The sequence below is a fragment of the Vipera berus genome (assembly GCF_964194415.1).
Source record: "Vipera berus genome assembly, chromosome: 1".
Classification (NCBI taxonomy): Eukaryota; Metazoa; Chordata; class Lepidosauria; order Squamata; family Viperidae; genus Vipera; species Vipera berus.
In genome coordinates, this window is record NC_138202.1 from 353,217,862 (window position 1) to 353,236,590 (window position 18,729).

The window sequence follows — 18,729 nt, forward strand, 5'->3', positions numbered from 1 at the left end:
AGTTCATTTAGTGACCATTTGAAGTCACAGTGGCACTGGAAAAAAAAAGGAACTTATGACCATTTTTCACACAACCGTTGCAACATCCCCATGGCCACATGATCAAAATTCAGACATTTGACAAGTCATATTTATGACATTTGCTGTGGCCCTGGGGTCACATGATCACATTTTGCGACCTTCTGGCAAGCAAAGTCAATGGGGAAGCCAGATTCCCTTAACAGCCGGGTCACTAACTTAATGGTGGCAGTGATTCACTTAACAGCTGTGGCAAGCAAGGTTGTAAAATGGGGCAAAGTTCAGTTAACTATCTTGCTTAGCAACAGTTGTGGTCGTAAGTTGAGGACTACCTGTAGCTTCTTAAGTCTGAGCAGGTTGTTTCATTTCTCACCTAATCTGAATAGGCTCTTTAAGTGAGGGGTTTTTTTTTCTTTTAATGACCCTGTAATCCCTTGCTTTGGGGGGGAGTCAGGGTGACTGAACGGAGCTTGAGCATTTACTAGCTGGATGCCCTTCCTGACACCTACACAAGAGTTCATAGCAGCCAATTACTCATTGCGCCCAGATAGAGAAACATATGCCACTATCTAGGACAGGGGTGTGAAACTGTTGGCCCGTGGGCCGGACGCGTCACAAACAAACTGCGCCCACCCCATTGCCGGCAATGGGGAAAAAGTTTCGATACATCGCGCAACGTCACGTGACGTCGCAAGTTTGACATGTCTGATCTAGGATCACCTTCTGAATGTGAGGCGAGAGCTCCACCTCTAGGTCACTATGCCGCTCTAAATGAGTAGGCAGAGAGTAGCTGCTCCTAAATCCTTTCTCCTAGGTGGGTCCTTAAATGTGGCCTCCTTGGTGAACCTGTGTAGTGGTCTTGATCTTCCTGGGGACTGCTGCAAGAGCAGCATAAAAGAAAATGGAGGACAGGTGGTGTCTGAGGCCTCCATTTCTGTTGAGGGAAAACATTTCCATTTTGGCATAAATGGATTCCTCTGCTCCTTACCATAAAATTTTTCATAAAAGCGAACTTTTAAATTGTGCAACTTTTCCCCCCCATCGTCAAGCTTCACAGACTGCTGCTGGCATACACCCACAAAATATTTGACTTGTGCAAGCTTTGTAAGCTACCGATGAGATTTGAAACAGCAATAGGACGATCATTGGTTTTGATTCCATTTTTTTAAAAAAGAAATCAGATGCCTAAAAGAGTTCAGAAATTTGCTAGTCTTTGCATTAAATGGATGGGCCTCTGGATCAAAAATGATCAGGATACTGTGTCAAACTGTCAGGAGAGAGATAAGAAGTGGAGGAAAAGGAAATCAATGTGCTTTCTACTCTGTGACGAGTTACAAACACAGATTTAGGTGAATTCTGTCACCTAGATTTGACCTGGGAAGTGGCAGACTTGTTTTATCTCTGAGTCAGGGAGATTAATCCATCTTAAAAACTGTCGAATGTTAAGGAGTTCAGCTTAAAAGGAGACTCAGTTTATTGCACTGCAGGTCTTTAAAAATGTATTTTTAACAGAAAAGTGAAATCTCTAACTAGCCAGACCTATGTGAGCCAAAACATTTCCTTTTAATCTCATAGGAAAGCAGTGTCTTTTCATAGTGGTGGCTGTTGTGTTTGGGGGAACATAAGCACATTTCATCCTTAATTTTTGAAGACGCCTTTCTCTTTTGGAATAATTATTTTTCAATGTATGGAATATGTATGGATTTTAAAACAACTCAGGATTGCTGATCTAAGATTTTTTTTAACCAGAAACGACTCTTAATTTGCAATCCCCTCCGTGAAAGATTAACAGGCACCATGCAAAATTATGCTTTATTTTTGCTCTTTCCTGCAAGGGGGAGTTCACCTGGGTTGTTTGTTTGCTTCGTTTTGTTTTGTTTTGTTTTTTGAAACTCACATATCTTGCTGAGTGTAAATCTGCTTTTTTCATATTTTCACAATTGCCTTTATATGGGAAAAGTTTAAGGGACCTGGCATTTCTGTAAGCCACTCTCAGATTTAGGCATTATATGTTGATTATTGAACCAAGGGGTAGAAAACCTAGAGATCAAAAAGAGTCATCCTTATATTAAGGAAGTAGTATTATTTCTAATTTATCTAGTTTAAAAGTGAGCCCTTAAAGCATATTCCTATCCTCCATTATTAAATTGAGAGATGATCATCAGACGCAGCTAAAGGATGAGGGGAAAAGATGGGTGGGTAAAAAAGGGAACAGGTGTGTGAAGGAACGTAGGAAAGTTTTAAAAAAATTAAAATGCAGAGATGAAAGAAATACTAAATGGAAAGGAATGAGGGATTAAAAGAAAAGGATTTTCTCTGAGGAAATTATATAAATCAAGTAGGAACGCAAGCAGAGAATGACTTCTGAACATACTAGTTGGTCTAGTGCAGGGGTAGGCAACCTCGGCTCTTTTATGACTCATGGACTTCAACTCCCAGAATTCCTGAGTCAGCATAGCTGACTCAGGAATTCTGGGAGTTGAAGTCCATGAGACATAAAAGAGCCGAGGTTGCCTACCCCTGGTCTAGTGGTTATAAGGCACCAGGCTAAAAATTAAGAGAAGGTGAGTTCTAATCCTGCCTTAGGCATGAAAGTGGGTGGGTGACTTTGGGCCAATCGTCAGGAGACTGTGAGTTCTAGTCCTGCCTTAGGCATGAAAGTGGCAGAGTGTCTTTGAGTCAATCACCAGAAGACTGTGAATTCTAGTTCCACCTTAGGCACGAAAGCTGGCTGGGTGCCTTTGCATCAATCATCAGAAGACGGTGAATTCTAGTCTTGCCATAGGCTTGAAAGCCAGCTGGGTGACTTTAGGCCACTCACTCTCTCTCAGACTCACCTCACAGGATTGTTCTAGATCCAGGGTAGGCAACCTTGGCTCTTTTGTGACTCGAGGACTTCAACTCCCAGAATTCCCGAGCCAGCATGGCTCAGCATGGAAACCTCTCCATTTCTCCTCAGCATGCCTGGCTCAGGAATCCTGGGAGTTGAAGTCCACGAATCATAAAAGAGCCAAGGTGGCCTACCCCTGAAAAATAGAAGGAAGGGGTATTAGGTTTGTTCACCACCTTGAGTTATAAAAACTAATAAAAGGATACAAATAAATATTTTTCAACCCTTGAAAAATAGCTCTGCTCTCAGTCATTTGAATGTGAAAGAAATGAGAAAGGAGCTTAGAATGGATCAGTTGGCAGCATATATGGAGCCATTGTCAAGTTGCCTCCCCCCATAAAAAATCATTTGGTTTTGCTTTATTTTTTACTCTTTACCCAGCTTGATTATTGTTCATTTTCAAACTTGGTATTTCTTTTGTTGGCTTCTCCCTCCATGCCAAATTTAATTGTGGTGTGTTCTGTTTTTGGAGGGTTGTCATGCTGTGGGTCAGGCAGAGAGTCCTTAAATCATTGGCATAATTTCTGTTCCACATTCCACAAAAAACATGGGAGAAAAGCAATGTTGTGGAAGAAAGGGATGCTAGAAGTGGTTGCAGCAGCCACCCTTCTAGCATCGGTCCCCTCCAGACAGAAAACCTCTTTCTGCTCTTTCCAGGAACTTCTATTAACTCCAGTATATGTAGTCCTCGACTTAACAACAGTTCATTTAGTGACCGTGCAAAGTTACAGTGACTTTTTTTCACACTTACAACCGTTGCAGCGTTCCCACGGTCACATGATCAAAATTCAGATACTTGGCAACTGGTTCATATTTATGATGGTTGCCGTATCCCATGGTCATATGATCACCTTTTGTGACTTTCTGACAAGCAAACTCAATGGGGAAGCCAGAATCACTTAATTTTCTTTCTAATTTAACAACCCAAATTTTGGTGTCAGCTGCGGTTGTAAGTTGAGGACTACCTGTATTCCACAATTAATCAGTGGGACAATTTGTTTCCAGAAGTTGTAGTGCTCCAACACTGGACGTTTTTAAGAAGAGATTGGACAGTCACTTATCTCAAATTGTATAGGGTTTCCTGGTTGAGCAGGGGGTTGGACGAGAAGACCTCCAAGGTCCCTTCCAACTTCGTTATTCTGTTATTCAGTAAGTCTGTGCCTTCTTGTGCATTAAGATGCAGGCCCCTTTTTAAAAGTTAAAATACACCACTTAAGAAAAGGGCTGTAATTTTGTGACAGAATGTTTGTAGGTGGCAAACTGATTTTCCATATTATAATCAGTTATTCCAGAAATATTTTCAGAGAATGTTTAACATAAAGATTGACAGGCATTGGACATATTTGTCCCTTGTGACTTTCTTTATTCTGATATATGTCTGAAACATCCATATTCCATATTTTATTCTGAGTAAAATTGTTGCATGACCAGAATTGATCTTGATCATGATTTTTTTTCTATATTATTATTATTATTATTATTATTATTATTATTATTATTATTATTATTATTATTATTATTACTGATCATCGCAGTCAGCCAGATGTTCAGACTAGATTTGGCATTTTTGTCTACCTATCAAGTCCTTACCAAGGACCTGAGATAGGCAGATGTGGATGTTTGATAATATTATAAATATCGTCGCAGGATAGAAGCATCATCATCATCATCATCATTATTACCCCATGTCTATCCCAATACAGGTGGTCCTTAACTTATGACCACAACTGAGCCCAAAATTTCTGTTGCTAAGCAAGACAGTTAAGTGAGTTTCGCCCCATTTTACAAACTTTCTTGCCGCAAGTTGTTGAGGGGAACCACTGCAGTTGTTAAGTTGATAACACGGTTGTTAAGTGAATCTGGCTTTCCAATTGACTTAGCTTGTCAGAAGGTCGCAAAAGGGGATCACGTGACCCCGGTACACTGCAACCGTCATAAATACGAACCCGTTGCCAAGCGTCTGGATTTTGATCACGTGACCACGGGGATGCTGCAGTGGGCCGTAAGTGTGAAAAAATGGTCATAAGTCCTTTTTTTCCAGCGTTGTGGTAACTTTGAACAGTTACTCAGTGAAAGGTTAGAGGTCAAGGGCTACTGGTACCTAATATCTCTCTTTTTCCCATTATGCGCTGACTTCTCTTCTTTTCTTCCTTTAGTGCTCCTTCAATGCTGATACCCCTTTCAGGCCCCAGAGTGACACCTGCTGTGACACCTGCTGTGGATAAATATGCTGCTTTTAAAGGAATTGCATCCGAGAAGCCTGCTGAAGGTACTGCCATGATTCTGACAGAGACAAATAAAACAGAACTCCGAGGCTTGGAAATTCCTCAAAGAACGTGTTTATTGATACAAAGCATTGGCACGTCAAAAGGGAAACCCAAGTCTGAATAAGACATGTAACAATCCCCAGTACAAAGTTAAGAAATCCTGCCCCTGAAGCTATGCAAGCTACTATGTTCCCCAATACATCATCTTGGCGGGCTTTTCACAAAATGCCCCGCCCAACCAAGCCAATGACCTTGGTTCCCACGGAAGAAAATCTGTTTAGTCTAGTGCAGGGGTAGGCAACCTCGGCTCTTTTATGACTCATAGACTTCAACTCCCAGAATTCCTGAGCCAGCTATGCTGACTCAGGAATTCTGGGAGTTGAAGTCCATGAGTCATAAAAGAGCCGAGGTTGCCTACCCCTGGTCTAGTGAAAAGCACCTGGTTAAACCCCCGCCTCCATGCTATGTGTCAACCGAAAATGACACATAGCTCATTTTCAAAGTTGACAGGTACTTGAAGTTTATTTATTTTTTTTGTAATGTGATGCTTTTCCCTTCCGCTTTTCTTATATTCAAAAGGGACAATTAAAAATTCATTTTGACAACTGACTAATTTGGAATGAGGCAGTCTGCTCTTGTCAGAACTGGCTCTTGCAAAAACTTCAAAGCCTTCCAGCCCAGAGTCACCTTGTAGGGGAGGTGGGCAGCATAACAGTTGAATAAGTAATAAAATATTGGCTGTGGGGTACTACAGAACAGTAACTTTGCGGCTCTCTGTCAAAATTTTAACGACATTCTCTTTTTTTAAAAAAATGCATCGTAGATTATGGAGATAAATACAGTGCTTTTCGAGAACTGGAGCAGCCATCAGAGAGTAAATCTATAGGTAAGTTTTGCCCAATGCAGAACCTTCAAGATCAGCCTTCCTTAGGCTTTCTTGTGGTCTCTGTCATTGGTTAAATTTGGGTCTGGGGGAGATCCTAGAATATAAAGGGTTTCGCTGGAGGTAAAGGTAGTCCTCGCTTTACGACCACAATTGGGACCAGAATCCCCACTGCTAAGCAAGGCGGTTGTTAAGCGAATTGTGGCCAAATTTATGACCTTTTTTGCCATGGTTGTTAAGTGAAAAGAGACTAGACATTCACCTGTCTGACACGGTATAGGTTCTCCTGCTTGACCAGGGGGCTGGACTAGAAGACCTCTAAGGTCCCTTCCAGCTCCTATTCTATTCTATTCTATTCTATTCTATTCTATTCTATTCTATTCTATTCTATTCTATTCTATTCTATTCTATTCTATTCTATTCCATTCCATTCCATTCCATTCCATTCCATTCCATTGAATTGCTGCAGTTGTTAAAAGAATCAACTGATCATTAAGCAAATCTGGCCTTCCCCTTTGACTTTGCTTGTTGGAAGCCAGCTGGGAAGGTTGCAAATGGCAATCACATGACTGCAGGATGCTGCAACCATTCTAAATACATGCCAGTTGACAATCATCCAGATTTTGGTCATGTGACAGTGGGGATGCTACGATAGGTTAAGTGCAAGGTCCAGTCATACGTCATTTGTTTTAGTGTCGTTATAACTTTTCATGGTTGCTAGGCAAATGGCTGTAAGTCGAGAACTACCTGTATGCCGTCAACAAAATCAGGCACTTCCTAAAGCAACTTCATTTAGTTACTTAAAGTATATTTCTCTCTAGAGAAGCTCTTCCAATATCTTCCAGGTCAAAAGACTATTCCTTCATGTCAGAACAACTAGAGTAATAATAATAATAAAGGTGGAAGGGACCTTGGAGGTCTTCTAGTTCAGCCCCCTGGTCAGGCAGGAGAACCTATACCATTTCAGACAAATGGCTGTCCAGTCTCTTAAAAACATCCAGTGTTGGAGCATTCACTGCTTCTGGAGGCAGGTTGTTCCACTGATTAATTGTTCTCACTGTCAGGAAGTTTCTCCTTAGTTCTAGGTTGCTTCTCTCCTTGATTAGTTTCCCTCCATTGCTTCTTGTCCTGCCTTCGGGCGCTTTATAGCTTACCTTCCTCTTCTTTGGGGCAGCCCCCGAGATATTGGAAGGTTACCGTCATGTCCCCCCTCGTCCTTCTCTTCATCAAACTGGACATACCCAATTCCAGCAACCGTTCCTTATATGTTTTAGCCTCCAGTCCCCCCAATCATCTTTGTTGCTCTTCTCTGCACTCTTTCTAGAGTGCCTGCCAGTCTAAATCAGGAGTGTTCAACTTTGGCAACTTTAGGACCTGTAAACTTCAACACCCAGAATTCCCCAAGCCACAAGTCTCTGCTGGGAAGGGATACTCCAAAATAAGGTCTACTGGAAAAACCTCCCCCTGTGTGGATGCAGGACTACTTGTAGCTGTAATTAACTGCTAGACAATGTGCATTGAGCTCCAGCATCTCCAATTAAAAATGGTCGATTTATTGGGAAAGGTCTGGAAAGCTATTGAAGGCCTCTTTAGTACAGTGATATGTCAGATTAAAGCCAGAAAAAGTTAAAAAGATCAAATCTAGACTGCACTTGACTTGGAATCTCATTGAATTATCTGAGACTGGTGATTATTTCTTAACCTACTAAATTGCTAAATTGTGAAGAAATAATAACGCAATGGGACATAAAGGCCACATGCATTGCCCCAATCTCCAAGGAGATTGGACAAGATATAGCTGCAGTGTATAAAAATAGAACAGTGTTACATTTTTTTGATTTGTATACAGAAATTCCCAATTTAGTTCTTTCAATTCCTATTACCTGGATTGGGAAAAAAAGACTGCATCTATTAGGGAAAGTAATTTATTTCTTGATTTAGGACATTCATATACCATCCTTCATGATTTGCACCAAAAGGACAAGGTTGCAATACAAATGAAAAATAATGAAATAGAACAAGAGAAAAATATCAAGTACTGTTTTTGATTGATGAAGCAGTTTCCGGAGTCGATAACGTAGAAGAATTATATCCAGAAGGTCCCAAATCTCAAAGCCCGTTATTCTCAATTAAAAGGGGACAAAATGTCCGTCCCGTTGTGAGACCCTTATGAGTCAGACTAAACACCTGTGCAGCTTATGATGATGCTAAGCTGAGTCATTGAGAGGAAAAAGCTATTTTTCTGCAGGGCAGAACATAGGGTTAGGGTGTTTCAGGTCAATGTCAGATTTTTGGAATGTGCCCAAAATACTGCAGAACGCTAATCTATCCTCTGGCTTAAATAATGCAGTTTCCGTAAGTACAGGTAGTCCTTGACGTACGACCACAATTGAGTCCAAAATTTCTGTTGTTAAGTGAGACATTTGTTAAGTGCGTTTTGCCCCATATTACGACTTTTCTTGTCACGCTTGTTACATGAATCACTGCGGTTGATAAGTCAGTAACCCGGTTGTTAAGTGAATCTGGCTTTCCCACTGACTTTGGTTGCCAGAAGCAACCGTCATAAATATGAGTCAGCCAGGCATCCAAACTTTGATGACATGATCATGGGGATGCTGCAAAGGTCACAACTATGAAAAACGATCATTAAGCCACATTTTTCAGTGCCGTTGTAACTTTGAACGGCCACTAACGAACTGTTGTAAGTTGAGGACTACCAGCCTCTCTTTAAATGCAAGAGCTGGTTAGAATGCAGTATTGCAGGCCTAGCTGACTCAGGAATTCTAGGAGTTGAAATCCATAAGTCATAAAAGAGCCGAGGTTGCCTATCCCTGGCCATGTTGAATGCAGTCCAGTACAGGTAATTCTCAACTTGCAGCCACAACTGAGCTCAAGATTCCTGTTTCCAAGAGTGAGACAATTGTTAATTGAGTTTTGCCCCCTTTTATGACCTTTCCCGCCACCGTTGCTAAGTGAATCGCTGCAGCTGTTACGCTAGCAACACACTTATAAAGTGAATCTGAACTCCCCACTGACTTCACTCGTCAGAAGGTCACAAAAGGTGAGCCTGGGACACTGCAACCTCCTAAAATATGAGCCAGTTGCCAAGCGTCCGAATTTAGATCACGAGGCCACTTAGGATGCTGCAACCATCCTAAGTGGGGAAAACGGTCATACGTCACTTTTTCCAAGTGCCGTAGTAACTTCAAACGGTCACTAAACAAATAATTGTAAATCGAGGTCTACCTGTATTTCATTTCCAGGCCGAAGAGGCAAGTTGGTTTTGAACTGTGTTTTTTGTGTCACTTTTAACCCTTTCACCAGCTTACATTTCTAATGGAAAAGCTTGCAACCCATCTGTAAGTCAAGTTTTGCTGTGCCCATTTCTTTGTCGGCGGTACTGTCAGTTTCACAAATGGCCTTCTGGTAAAGGTGATACTTTCACCACTTTTGAGGAGAGAACCAAGGACCCCGCCTAAAACGGGCAGGCAACTTTGGCTCTTTTAGGACTCATGGACTTCAACTCCCAGAATTCCTGAGCCAGCGTGGCTCAGCATGGAAACGTCTCCCTTTCCCCTCAGCATGGCTGGCTCAGGAATTCTGGGAGTTGAAGTCCACGAGTCATAAAAGAGCCAAGGTTGCCTACCCCTGCTCTAAAATCTCCAACTGGTCAGAATTTACATCTGTCTCAAAGACTGATCGGTTGATTTGCTACTTCAGCATTTGGGAAACTGACTTGACTGGGTGTTTGGGGTGTATTTGTTGTTTTTTAAAATTTTTGCTTTTGGTGATGGTAATTTGACTATTTTATTAAAAATGAAGTGTGTGCTTGCCCATGGATGTGGCTGTAGCTGAGTAGATAGAGATGTAAAGAACCAATCTTAAATTGCCTTGAATTGGGTTGAATTTAAAGTCTGTTCCTCGCTATTTCAATGTTTTTACGTCCTGCTGGTGAATGGGTTAAGCCAAATTTGAAGAAGCTGAATAAATATTCCATTTTAAACTAACCATTCATTTGTGATGAGTTAGAATGATGTGCCATCAAATCACTGTAGAGTCTTAGTGACCCCATTTATTTTTATTTATATATTTGTATCCCGCCTTTATTTTTTATTTTTTTGCAAATAAGGCAGTGAACCTATTCAATATGTCTTCTTCCTCCTATTTTCCCCACAACAACCCTGCAAGGTGAGTTGGGCTGAGACAGAATGATTGGCCCAGGGTCACCTAGAGATCTTTCATGCCTAAGGTGGGACTAGAACTTCAGTCTCCTGGTGATTGGCCCAAAGTCACCTAGTCAGCTTTCATGCCTAAGGTGGGACTGGAACTCGCAAAAGGAATGAGTGCCATGAGAATATTCCAGCCCCAAATAACACGCCCATTTCTTTCACCATAATGGTGAGAAACTTGCACCCTAGGGACTTCAGAAGGCTTCCCAAATTCTTACGTCCCTCAGAAACTTCTTGAGTCAAAAACGTAGTTTTGTGGGTTTCTGAGTTGGCAAACAGACTCGCGCTGCAGCATTCTGGAAAAGTCACCATCATCTGAAATAGGCAGTTATGGGCACAGGCAGTTATGGGCAGGTAACACCTCCGCTTTGTGAACTGTTGCTGTTGTTAGTTGCGAAGTCGTGTCTGACCCATCGCGACCCCATGGACAACGTTCCTCCAGGCCTTCCTGTCCTACCATCTTCTGGAGTACATTTAGGCTTACGCCTACTGCTTCAGTGACTCCATCCAGCCACCTCATTCTCTGTCGTCCCCTTCTTCTCTTGCCCTCAACCTTTCCCAGCATTAGGCTCTTCTCCAGTGAGTCCTTCCTTCTCATTAGGTGGCCAAATAATCTGAGTTTCAACTTCAGGATCTGGCCTTCTAAAGAGCAGTCAGGGTTGATCTCCTATAGGACTGACTGGTTTGATCTCCTTGCAGTCCAAGGGACTCACAGGAGTCTTCTCCAGCACCACAGTTCAAAGACCTCAATTCGTTGGCGCTCAGCCTTTCTTATGGTCCAACTTTCACAGCCATACATTGCAACTGGGAAGACCATAGCCTTGACTATACGCACTTTTGTTGGCAGGGTGATGTCTCTGCTTTTTAGTGTGCTGTCTAGATTTGCCATGGCTTTCCTCCCCAGGAGCAAGTGTCTTTTAATTTCTTGGCTGCAGTCCCCATCTGCGGTGATCTTGGAGCCCAGGAAAATAAAATCTGTCACTGTGAACTGTGGTGATTGACAATAGGCTCCTGAGTGCATTCATGGTGCTAGTTGTGGATGCCTTGCTGCTCTCTGAGCTTGGTGGTTTACTTGCAGACGTCTCATTACCCAACTGGGTAATACCATCAGTGCAAGGGTAATGAAATATCGGCAAGATCACCACCAAGCTCAGAGAGCAGCAAGGACTCCACAGTTGAACTCTGAGCTATAAATATTCTCTTCTGTTAGAACAGGGGTGTCAAACTGCCGAATGCATCATAGCGAAACTGCGCCCACCCTGTTGCCGGCAATGGCAAAAAGTCGAGATATGTCACGACACGTCATGTGACATTGTGAGTTTGACACCCCTGTGTTAGAAGGTGTTAGTTATTACATAAAAGGCTCTTATGTGACAGAGGGAATGCTTGCCCCCCATAGTTTCTGCCCATACCACGCATTGTGACCAAGCTTGGTGTGCTCCCGGTCCCACTGCTTAAACAACGTCACCTGGTGAGACCAAGGATGTAGGATTCACCTCTCACGGCCCTGGCTCTCTGTAATACCATCCACCTCCCGGACGTCCGGACAGCTCCCATTGACATCCTATTGAAACAAACCATTAAAATCTGCCTCTAATCCCAGGTTTGTCTTAGTGTCTGATGTTTTGGTCTTTTGAAGGGACGCTGATTTTTTTCCAAGACGTTCACTTTTTTGGCAGTATAGTCTTTGTTTTTTAATCTTTTATTCTTTATTGCTGTACTGTCAGCTACCCAGAATCATGATAGAAGATTGGAGCAGTCCATATATTGCAGAAATAATTTTTAGAAAGGTCCAGTCGTAACTTGGTCCACAGCGGACAACAATAACGCGGACAACAATAACTTAATGTTAAGTGCTCTGCCTGGCTACCAAAAGAGGAGACAGTGCATAAGTACATATTTTATATATTTTCCGGTCAAGCACAAAAAATCAGGTCCACACCTGAAGAAGGTCCAGTTAAACTGATTTTTATTGCTATTCATGCCTACGACGGGTCCCTGGTGCTCTCTGAGCTTGCTTGTTTTCTTGCTAGCACTGATGATGTTACCTAGTTTGGGTAATGAAAGGTCTGCAAGAAGACAAGCTCAGAGAGCACCAAAGACCCCTCATGTCTGCCCTGAGCTACAAATATTCTCCTTCATTAGTCTTCATGCCTATGCACAGAAATCTTCTCAGCTAACTTGGTTAGAGTTAGATAAGGCTCAACAGCACTCAAGGGGGGCAGGGTGGACCTTGGCTATGTAGGGATTCTAGACTGAACCCTCTTTTCACTCCGCCCCCAAGTTCTGCCACTCTTTCCCCTGCATTTGCCTTGGAATCAACAAAACATTCAAATCCTTAACTTGCCTCGTTTGTGCTTCTTATCTTTTATTTATGCTTTTTTTTTCTTTTGGGAAACATTGAAAGATTATTCACCTTGAGTCCTTGAGAAGAAGTAACATGGAAAGTGGACAAAATAAAATTAGTTCCCCCGCCCTTGGACATTTTGAACAGGTGGGAATTAGCAGATACGGTGCTCGGTGGAAGCCTGTTAAAACAGAGGTCCCCAACCTTTGGGGCACCAGGGATCGGTTCTCTGGTTTTTCCAAGGACCGGAGATTGCGTGGTTTTGTGTGCTGCCTGCATCCTGAGGATGGGGCTTTGCTTGTTGGTGCGGACCGGTTGCTGGCATGCCATGGACCGGTCCGAGTCCACGGACCGGGGGTTGGGGACCCCTGGGTTGAAATGTCCATGAAATCCTATTGACTTGGCTGTCTCTGTTCTCTGTTTTTTCAGGCGAGAGCTTTACAGATTTCAAGTCCCCGGGAACAGATGACGGCTTCACAGATTTCAAAACCGCGGACAGCATCTCTCCACTAGAACCGCCGACAAAGGACAAAGCCTTTCCTTCCCCCTTCTCCCTTTCTCTACAGTCCAAACCACAACCCCAAGCAAAGCCGCCTCTGAATTTGGCAGACCTGGATCTGTTCTCCTCAGCCTCAACTGGAGAGAGCCAACCTGCTCTCTTTCCAGCTGCGTACAGTTCCCCCAAACCAGCAACTTTTGCTACACCATCACACCCAACATCGGCCGCCACCACTTTGCCCACTCCAGGCAGCAGCTCGGCCCTGGCCAGCGACTTTGCCGACTTCAACCTTTTTGGCGGGTCGTCCAGTTGTCCTCCGGCTCCCACTCAGGACGAATTTGCAGACTTCATGGCTTTCAATAATAGCGCCGTCTCTCTGGAGCAGCAACTGGATGATAAATCCAGCGCCCTCAAGCACGACACCAGCGCCCTTCCCGCTGCTGGCGGCTCCTTAGCTGGTGTCGTGAAGAACGGGCAGAGCCCCGTGGCTGCTTCCCATAAATACGACATCTTCAAGCAGCTGTCTCTGGACAGCCCCGGGTTGGGATTTGAGGAACTAAAAGACCACACTCCCTCCTCGGTGAAAAGCGAAGACGACTTTGCTGATTTCCACTCGAGCAGGTTTTCCTCCAGCTCGGAAAAGTCCCTTGTCGACAAACTGGCCGCTTTCAAGCACACCAAGGAGGACTCGGCGTCCGTCAAGTCTCTGGACCTCCCGTCCATTGGTGGCAGCAGCGTGGGAAAGGAGGATTCGGAAGACGCCCTCTCTGTCCAGTTTGACATGAAACTGGCAGATGTGGGAGGAGACCTTAAGCATGTCTTGTCTGATAGCTCTCTGGATTTACCAACGGTTAGTGGTCAACATCCACCAGCAGCAGGTGAGGAACTAGTTAGATTGCTCTGGTAACAACAGCTCCAGGAAAAGTCCCCAAATGTTGTCTCATGAGCTGAAATTTCAGTATTCTGCACTGACCCTGCCATGGGAAAAGCATCCTGAATCTGTATTTTGGGCTAGCTGCTCATCTCTTAATCAAGCAGTATTAATTGGTGTCCTTCTGTGTAATTTCTAGATCGGCTGGTTTTCGAGGTAGATCCTGTCCTACACAAGTATGTCCTCTTAGCAGCCCCAGTTTTAGGCAAAATGCTCTTCTCTTGTGTCGCTAATAGCGTAAGACAGCACCAGAACCAGTCAGAACCAGGCTGCTTTGGGTTAAGCTAACTGATTGGGACGGGATTTGATGCCATTGTGTGGACTGTTCCCGTTTTCCAAAGCACAGGGTCTGTCCTTTGAATTTTCCTGCAGCTGTGAAGATTTTTTTTTAAAAAAATCCCAGTGTTGGAAAGAAGTTAACCAGCTCTGGCCTATGCAGGAGTGTGTCTCTCTAAGCTAAGGGTAGGCAACCTCGGCTCTTTTATGAAGTCCATGAGTCATAAAAGAGCCAAGGTTTGCCTACCCCTGCTCTAAGCTATGAAAACAGCCTCCAGTTCCTTTTTCATTAATCCCAATAAAGTGGTACCTTAATCCCAGTGGTTAAATCAATCAGAATGTCAGTGTAACTGGGACTTTAAAGGCCAGTTTAAGTTACGGTTTTGAATCAGTATTAAATCTAGTAATAGGTATTAAAGCACTGTCTGACCAGATTAAGGCAATGTGTGCTTGGTGGTGGTGGGGGGGTTGTCAATCCCTAATTCGGCCCCAGTTGAAAATACAGCCAGTACTCGCTTGAAATTCTGCCTCATGCAATTTCTGCACCAGAATATCCTTTGAATAACATAGCTGCTATTTCACATTTGCACAGATCATTAGATTGTCATCCCTGTGTATTCTGGAAGAAATTAGTAATAATAACAGGCCCTAGCTGTGTTTATTGCTACTGTGGATCGATGGCTTTCTTACATTCCGGGTTCACGCAGAGACAACCGTCACTGCTTTGTAAACCCAGAATGGTGCTATTAAGGCTTTTTTTTCCATTCTGGGATGCAGTCAGCAAAAAAAGATTCCTGATACTAACATTGAAATAGTCATTAATGGCCTTTCTGACTCCGGGTGCAAACAATAGACTTTGATCTAGGAAAACGTAATATACTGAGATCACTATTCTAGTGCAGGGCTTTTCAACCAGTGGTACGGGTACCACCTGTGGTACATTGGCACCTGGCAGGTGGTACGCCACCATCCTAGAAAAGTGGTAGCGGGGGAGGAGAATGAGCTGAACCGGTGGCAGCACCGCACAAGCCTGAGTGAGAGATGGCTGGAGCTGCAGGGCTGTCAGGGCTCAGCGGAAGCGCCAGGATCAGCACCAGGCTCCAGCTGGAGCTCGGCACTGATTCTGGCGCTTCTGAGCCCAGAAGAAGCGCCAATCAGCTGGAATGTTGCAGCATCTTCAGGGTCTTGTGATTTACATTCAGATGCTTGGCAACTGATTCATAGTTATGACGGTCACAATGTCCCAGGGTCATGTGAAGTGACCAAAACCTGCTGCAACCACCCGGCAAAGGGGGGGAAAATAAAAACCAAACACCCCCCACCCCACTACCACTGCCAATCCTCAACAGAAATGCTCACAACAATGAAAACCTCGGACAGGAGGAAGAGCGCCGCCTGGCGGGCAGGCAGGTGTCTTGCTCGGCTGTGGCTTGGGGGCCACTTTTTTCAGGGCCATTGTAACTTCAAACAGTCACTAAGCGAACTGTTGTAAGTTGAGGACTACCTGTACTTAATCACTTTTTCCCCTTTTTTTTTGGTCATCAAGTTTTTGACACCTTGCTAGGCGACTGGTGGTAACTCGGATGTTGCCATATCCTAAAAGTGGTACAATGGGGGAAAAGGTTGAAAAGCCCTGAGCTAAGTGAATATTGATCCTTTTGCATCAGCTGCTAGTGGGTTGGGAGCCCTCTTTCCATAGAAAGGTCCCACAGAATTATCCATGTGTCCTCTCGGATACCTGGACTACAAGGGTGTGGCCAGTTCTTTGGGTTTTCTCACCTGTACTAAATTATGATAGGTGAGAGGGTCATAGTGGATTGTTCTCTCCCATCAACCGGAAGCCCATTGAAAGACAAGCAACACTTAACGCCTCTGTAATTGTCCTGAATGGAATAAAAGGCAAGCAAATCTTGTATTGCAGTGTTTCTCCATCTTGGGGAAGTTAAGATGTGTAGACTTCAGCTTCCAGAATTTCTCAGCCAGCTATGCTATTCTGGCAGTTGGAAGTCCACACATCTTAAAGTTGCTAAGGTTGAGAAACTATTGTATTGAATTTTCCTTCTTTTTAGTTTTCCTTAGGAAATGAACGATACCTTACAGAAAATGAATTGGTTATCTCCAGTTTAGTAGCAAACGATTAAACTAAATCACCTCACGGGGATAGTGGGGTTGTTTTTTTTTAGGGAGGGGTTACAATTTCTCTAGAGTGGATCACTGATTTTCGTGGCCTTTAAAAGCACAGGGAAAAATCACAATATTCCAACACAAAACAACGGTTAATCAGTATTAGTATGGGTGACAAGGAAACAATTGCTCCAGAAACCATGTACTTCTACATCGTAAGTGAAGGAGGAGAAAAAGTAAATGTACTGTAATCTTATATTCTATTTTTAGGTAGGGAACATAGAAACAAACCCTTTGGTGGCTTTAGAAGAAGGGGATTTCTCTAACAGGGTGTTTGAAATATCAGGAGTAAATTTGCTTTGTGAAAAAAATAAACCTTTTTTGTATGTTAAAATGTTTGATCTGGTCTGGTTGGTTGTCCAGTAGTCTGGCACCTACCTACCCTGCTTGTTCTTGAAAGATTTTTTTTTTAAATTTTGAGTTTTTCAAAAGCACTTTTTTCCTACTATTTTTCTAATCTGTCCTGGTAATAGTTTGATGAATTAATTGTCCGTAGCAATTCAAGGATTGATGATTGCCATTCAGGTTGCACCCAAAGATACAATGTGGATCCTGAGATTGATTTAAGTCAGTACTATGCTTTGATGCTAAACTTTACAGAGTGTGATTACCCCATTCCTTATTTTCCATAATCAAGTATTTATCTAGTTTCTGGTGCCAAGGGCCAGTTTGAGGTTATAATATTTCCATCTCCCAGTCATGATTAAGGGATCAAAAGTGGACTTCTCTGTTCTCTCAATCAAAATCCCAGAGTGCATATCCACAGCTTGCCATCCCAGTGGTACCAAAGAAATAGTTAATGGCAACCAAGATTAACTGCTAAGTATTTTAACTGTTGGCTAGGAATCAAGCTTTGGTAGCACCCTCCATGCTTCCTTTTGATGCAGACTTAATGATAAAATGTAGTTAAGGCGTAAGAAAAATTTACACCAAGAGGAAAGAGAATGGTGAGTCCTCCGCTACTTTTTGGTCCCTTAGATCAGGGTTTCTCAGCCTTGGCAACTCCCAAGAGGCGTGGACTTCAATTCCCAGCCAACATGGGTGAATGGCTGGAACACGGGCTAATGGCTGAGGAATTCTGGGAGTTGAATTCCACACAGCTTAGAATTTCCAAGGATTGAGAAACACTGTCTTAGATGCCGGTAGTTAAATGACAGAGAAGTACTTCCATCTGCTCTGACTCCAAAATTCTTTCTTGCCTAAACTTTCTTTGAGCTTTCTGTCTACTGTTATTCGATAAATCGGCTATTTTTCTGTCCTGTTGCTTCTTTCTCTCTGTGTATCTATGAGAGCTGTGGAGCGGTGCAGATTTGATTCCACTGAGGAATCAGACAGGATCCTTGTATGGAGCACCTGTCTCCACCCTTTAAAGCAGCTGCATCTTTTCCCAGACCCCCCCCCACAGCTGCTTTCAAGAGTGGCAGACAGGTCCTGCAAATACGCTCACAGCCCTAGCGCTGTAATGTACAGTATATATGTAGAGAGACAGAAAATAAAACTTTTCACGCTCTGAACTGGTAATGTTTCATATATCTCTACCGCTTTAATTGAAAGCAGATTCCTTTTTTTTCTTTCCTTCTTCGCTTGTTTCTATTTGGTCTGTAAAACTGAATTGTCAGAAAGGGACAGTATTCCCTTTTTCCATTCCCTTTTCTGTTGGTTTCAGAGAGGAGTTCCTAAGTTACACAGGACTTCTTATCATCTGGGTATTAGCATTGCAAACTAAACTAGCTTTTAATCTTTCCACACGGAGAGTTTAATGCAAGCAAAATCGAGCTACCGGGGACTAGAAGAAATTGATGTCTGGATGGTGAAGTGGGGAGGGGGGGGGGGAAGGAAAGGCATATTTAAATCAATTACTTCTCAGTTAAACACACTTACTAACGCAGCAGGAATGAGGGGAGAGACTTTTTCCTAGCTCTTTCAAGGGGATACTGTCTCTTTAAACTTTGTTCTTTAATTCTGTGAACAGAAGGTGGAATGGATTGTGGAATTAACAGTCTGACCAATGTTTAACCTTCTACGCCTCTCTTGCTTGTTAATTTCAACCTGTTGCTATTTTTTCTGCCAAATTTTAGCCCCGTTCTCGGTTCTGTCTGACTGAATTGTCTGGCCTTGGGGCTGGGGGGTCTGTGTGTCTCTTGCCCCTTTTCCCCTGATTTGCCTTCATTGGCCCTTTTTTGAAACATTGCAGTGGGATTAAAT

At 43.2% G+C, this 18,729-nt stretch overlaps 1 protein-coding gene across 3 annotated transcripts in view; it reads left to right on the top strand.

Moving 5' to 3' along the window:
• The window catches only part of SYNRG (synergin gamma), a 90,469-nt gene that overhangs the window by 43,685 nt on the left and 28,055 nt on the right, over positions 1–18,729 (top strand). For all 3 annotated transcript variants that reach the window (XM_081346565.1, XM_081346566.1, XM_081346567.1), the window contains 3 exons: positions 5,065–5,177; positions 5,999–6,061; positions 13,064–14,011. In XM_081346565.1, the coding sequence (XP_081202691.1) occupies positions 5,065–5,177; positions 5,999–6,061; positions 13,064–14,011 (1,124 nt within the window). The remainder of the gene's footprint in view (positions 1–5,064; positions 5,178–5,998; positions 6,062–13,063; positions 14,012–18,729) is intronic.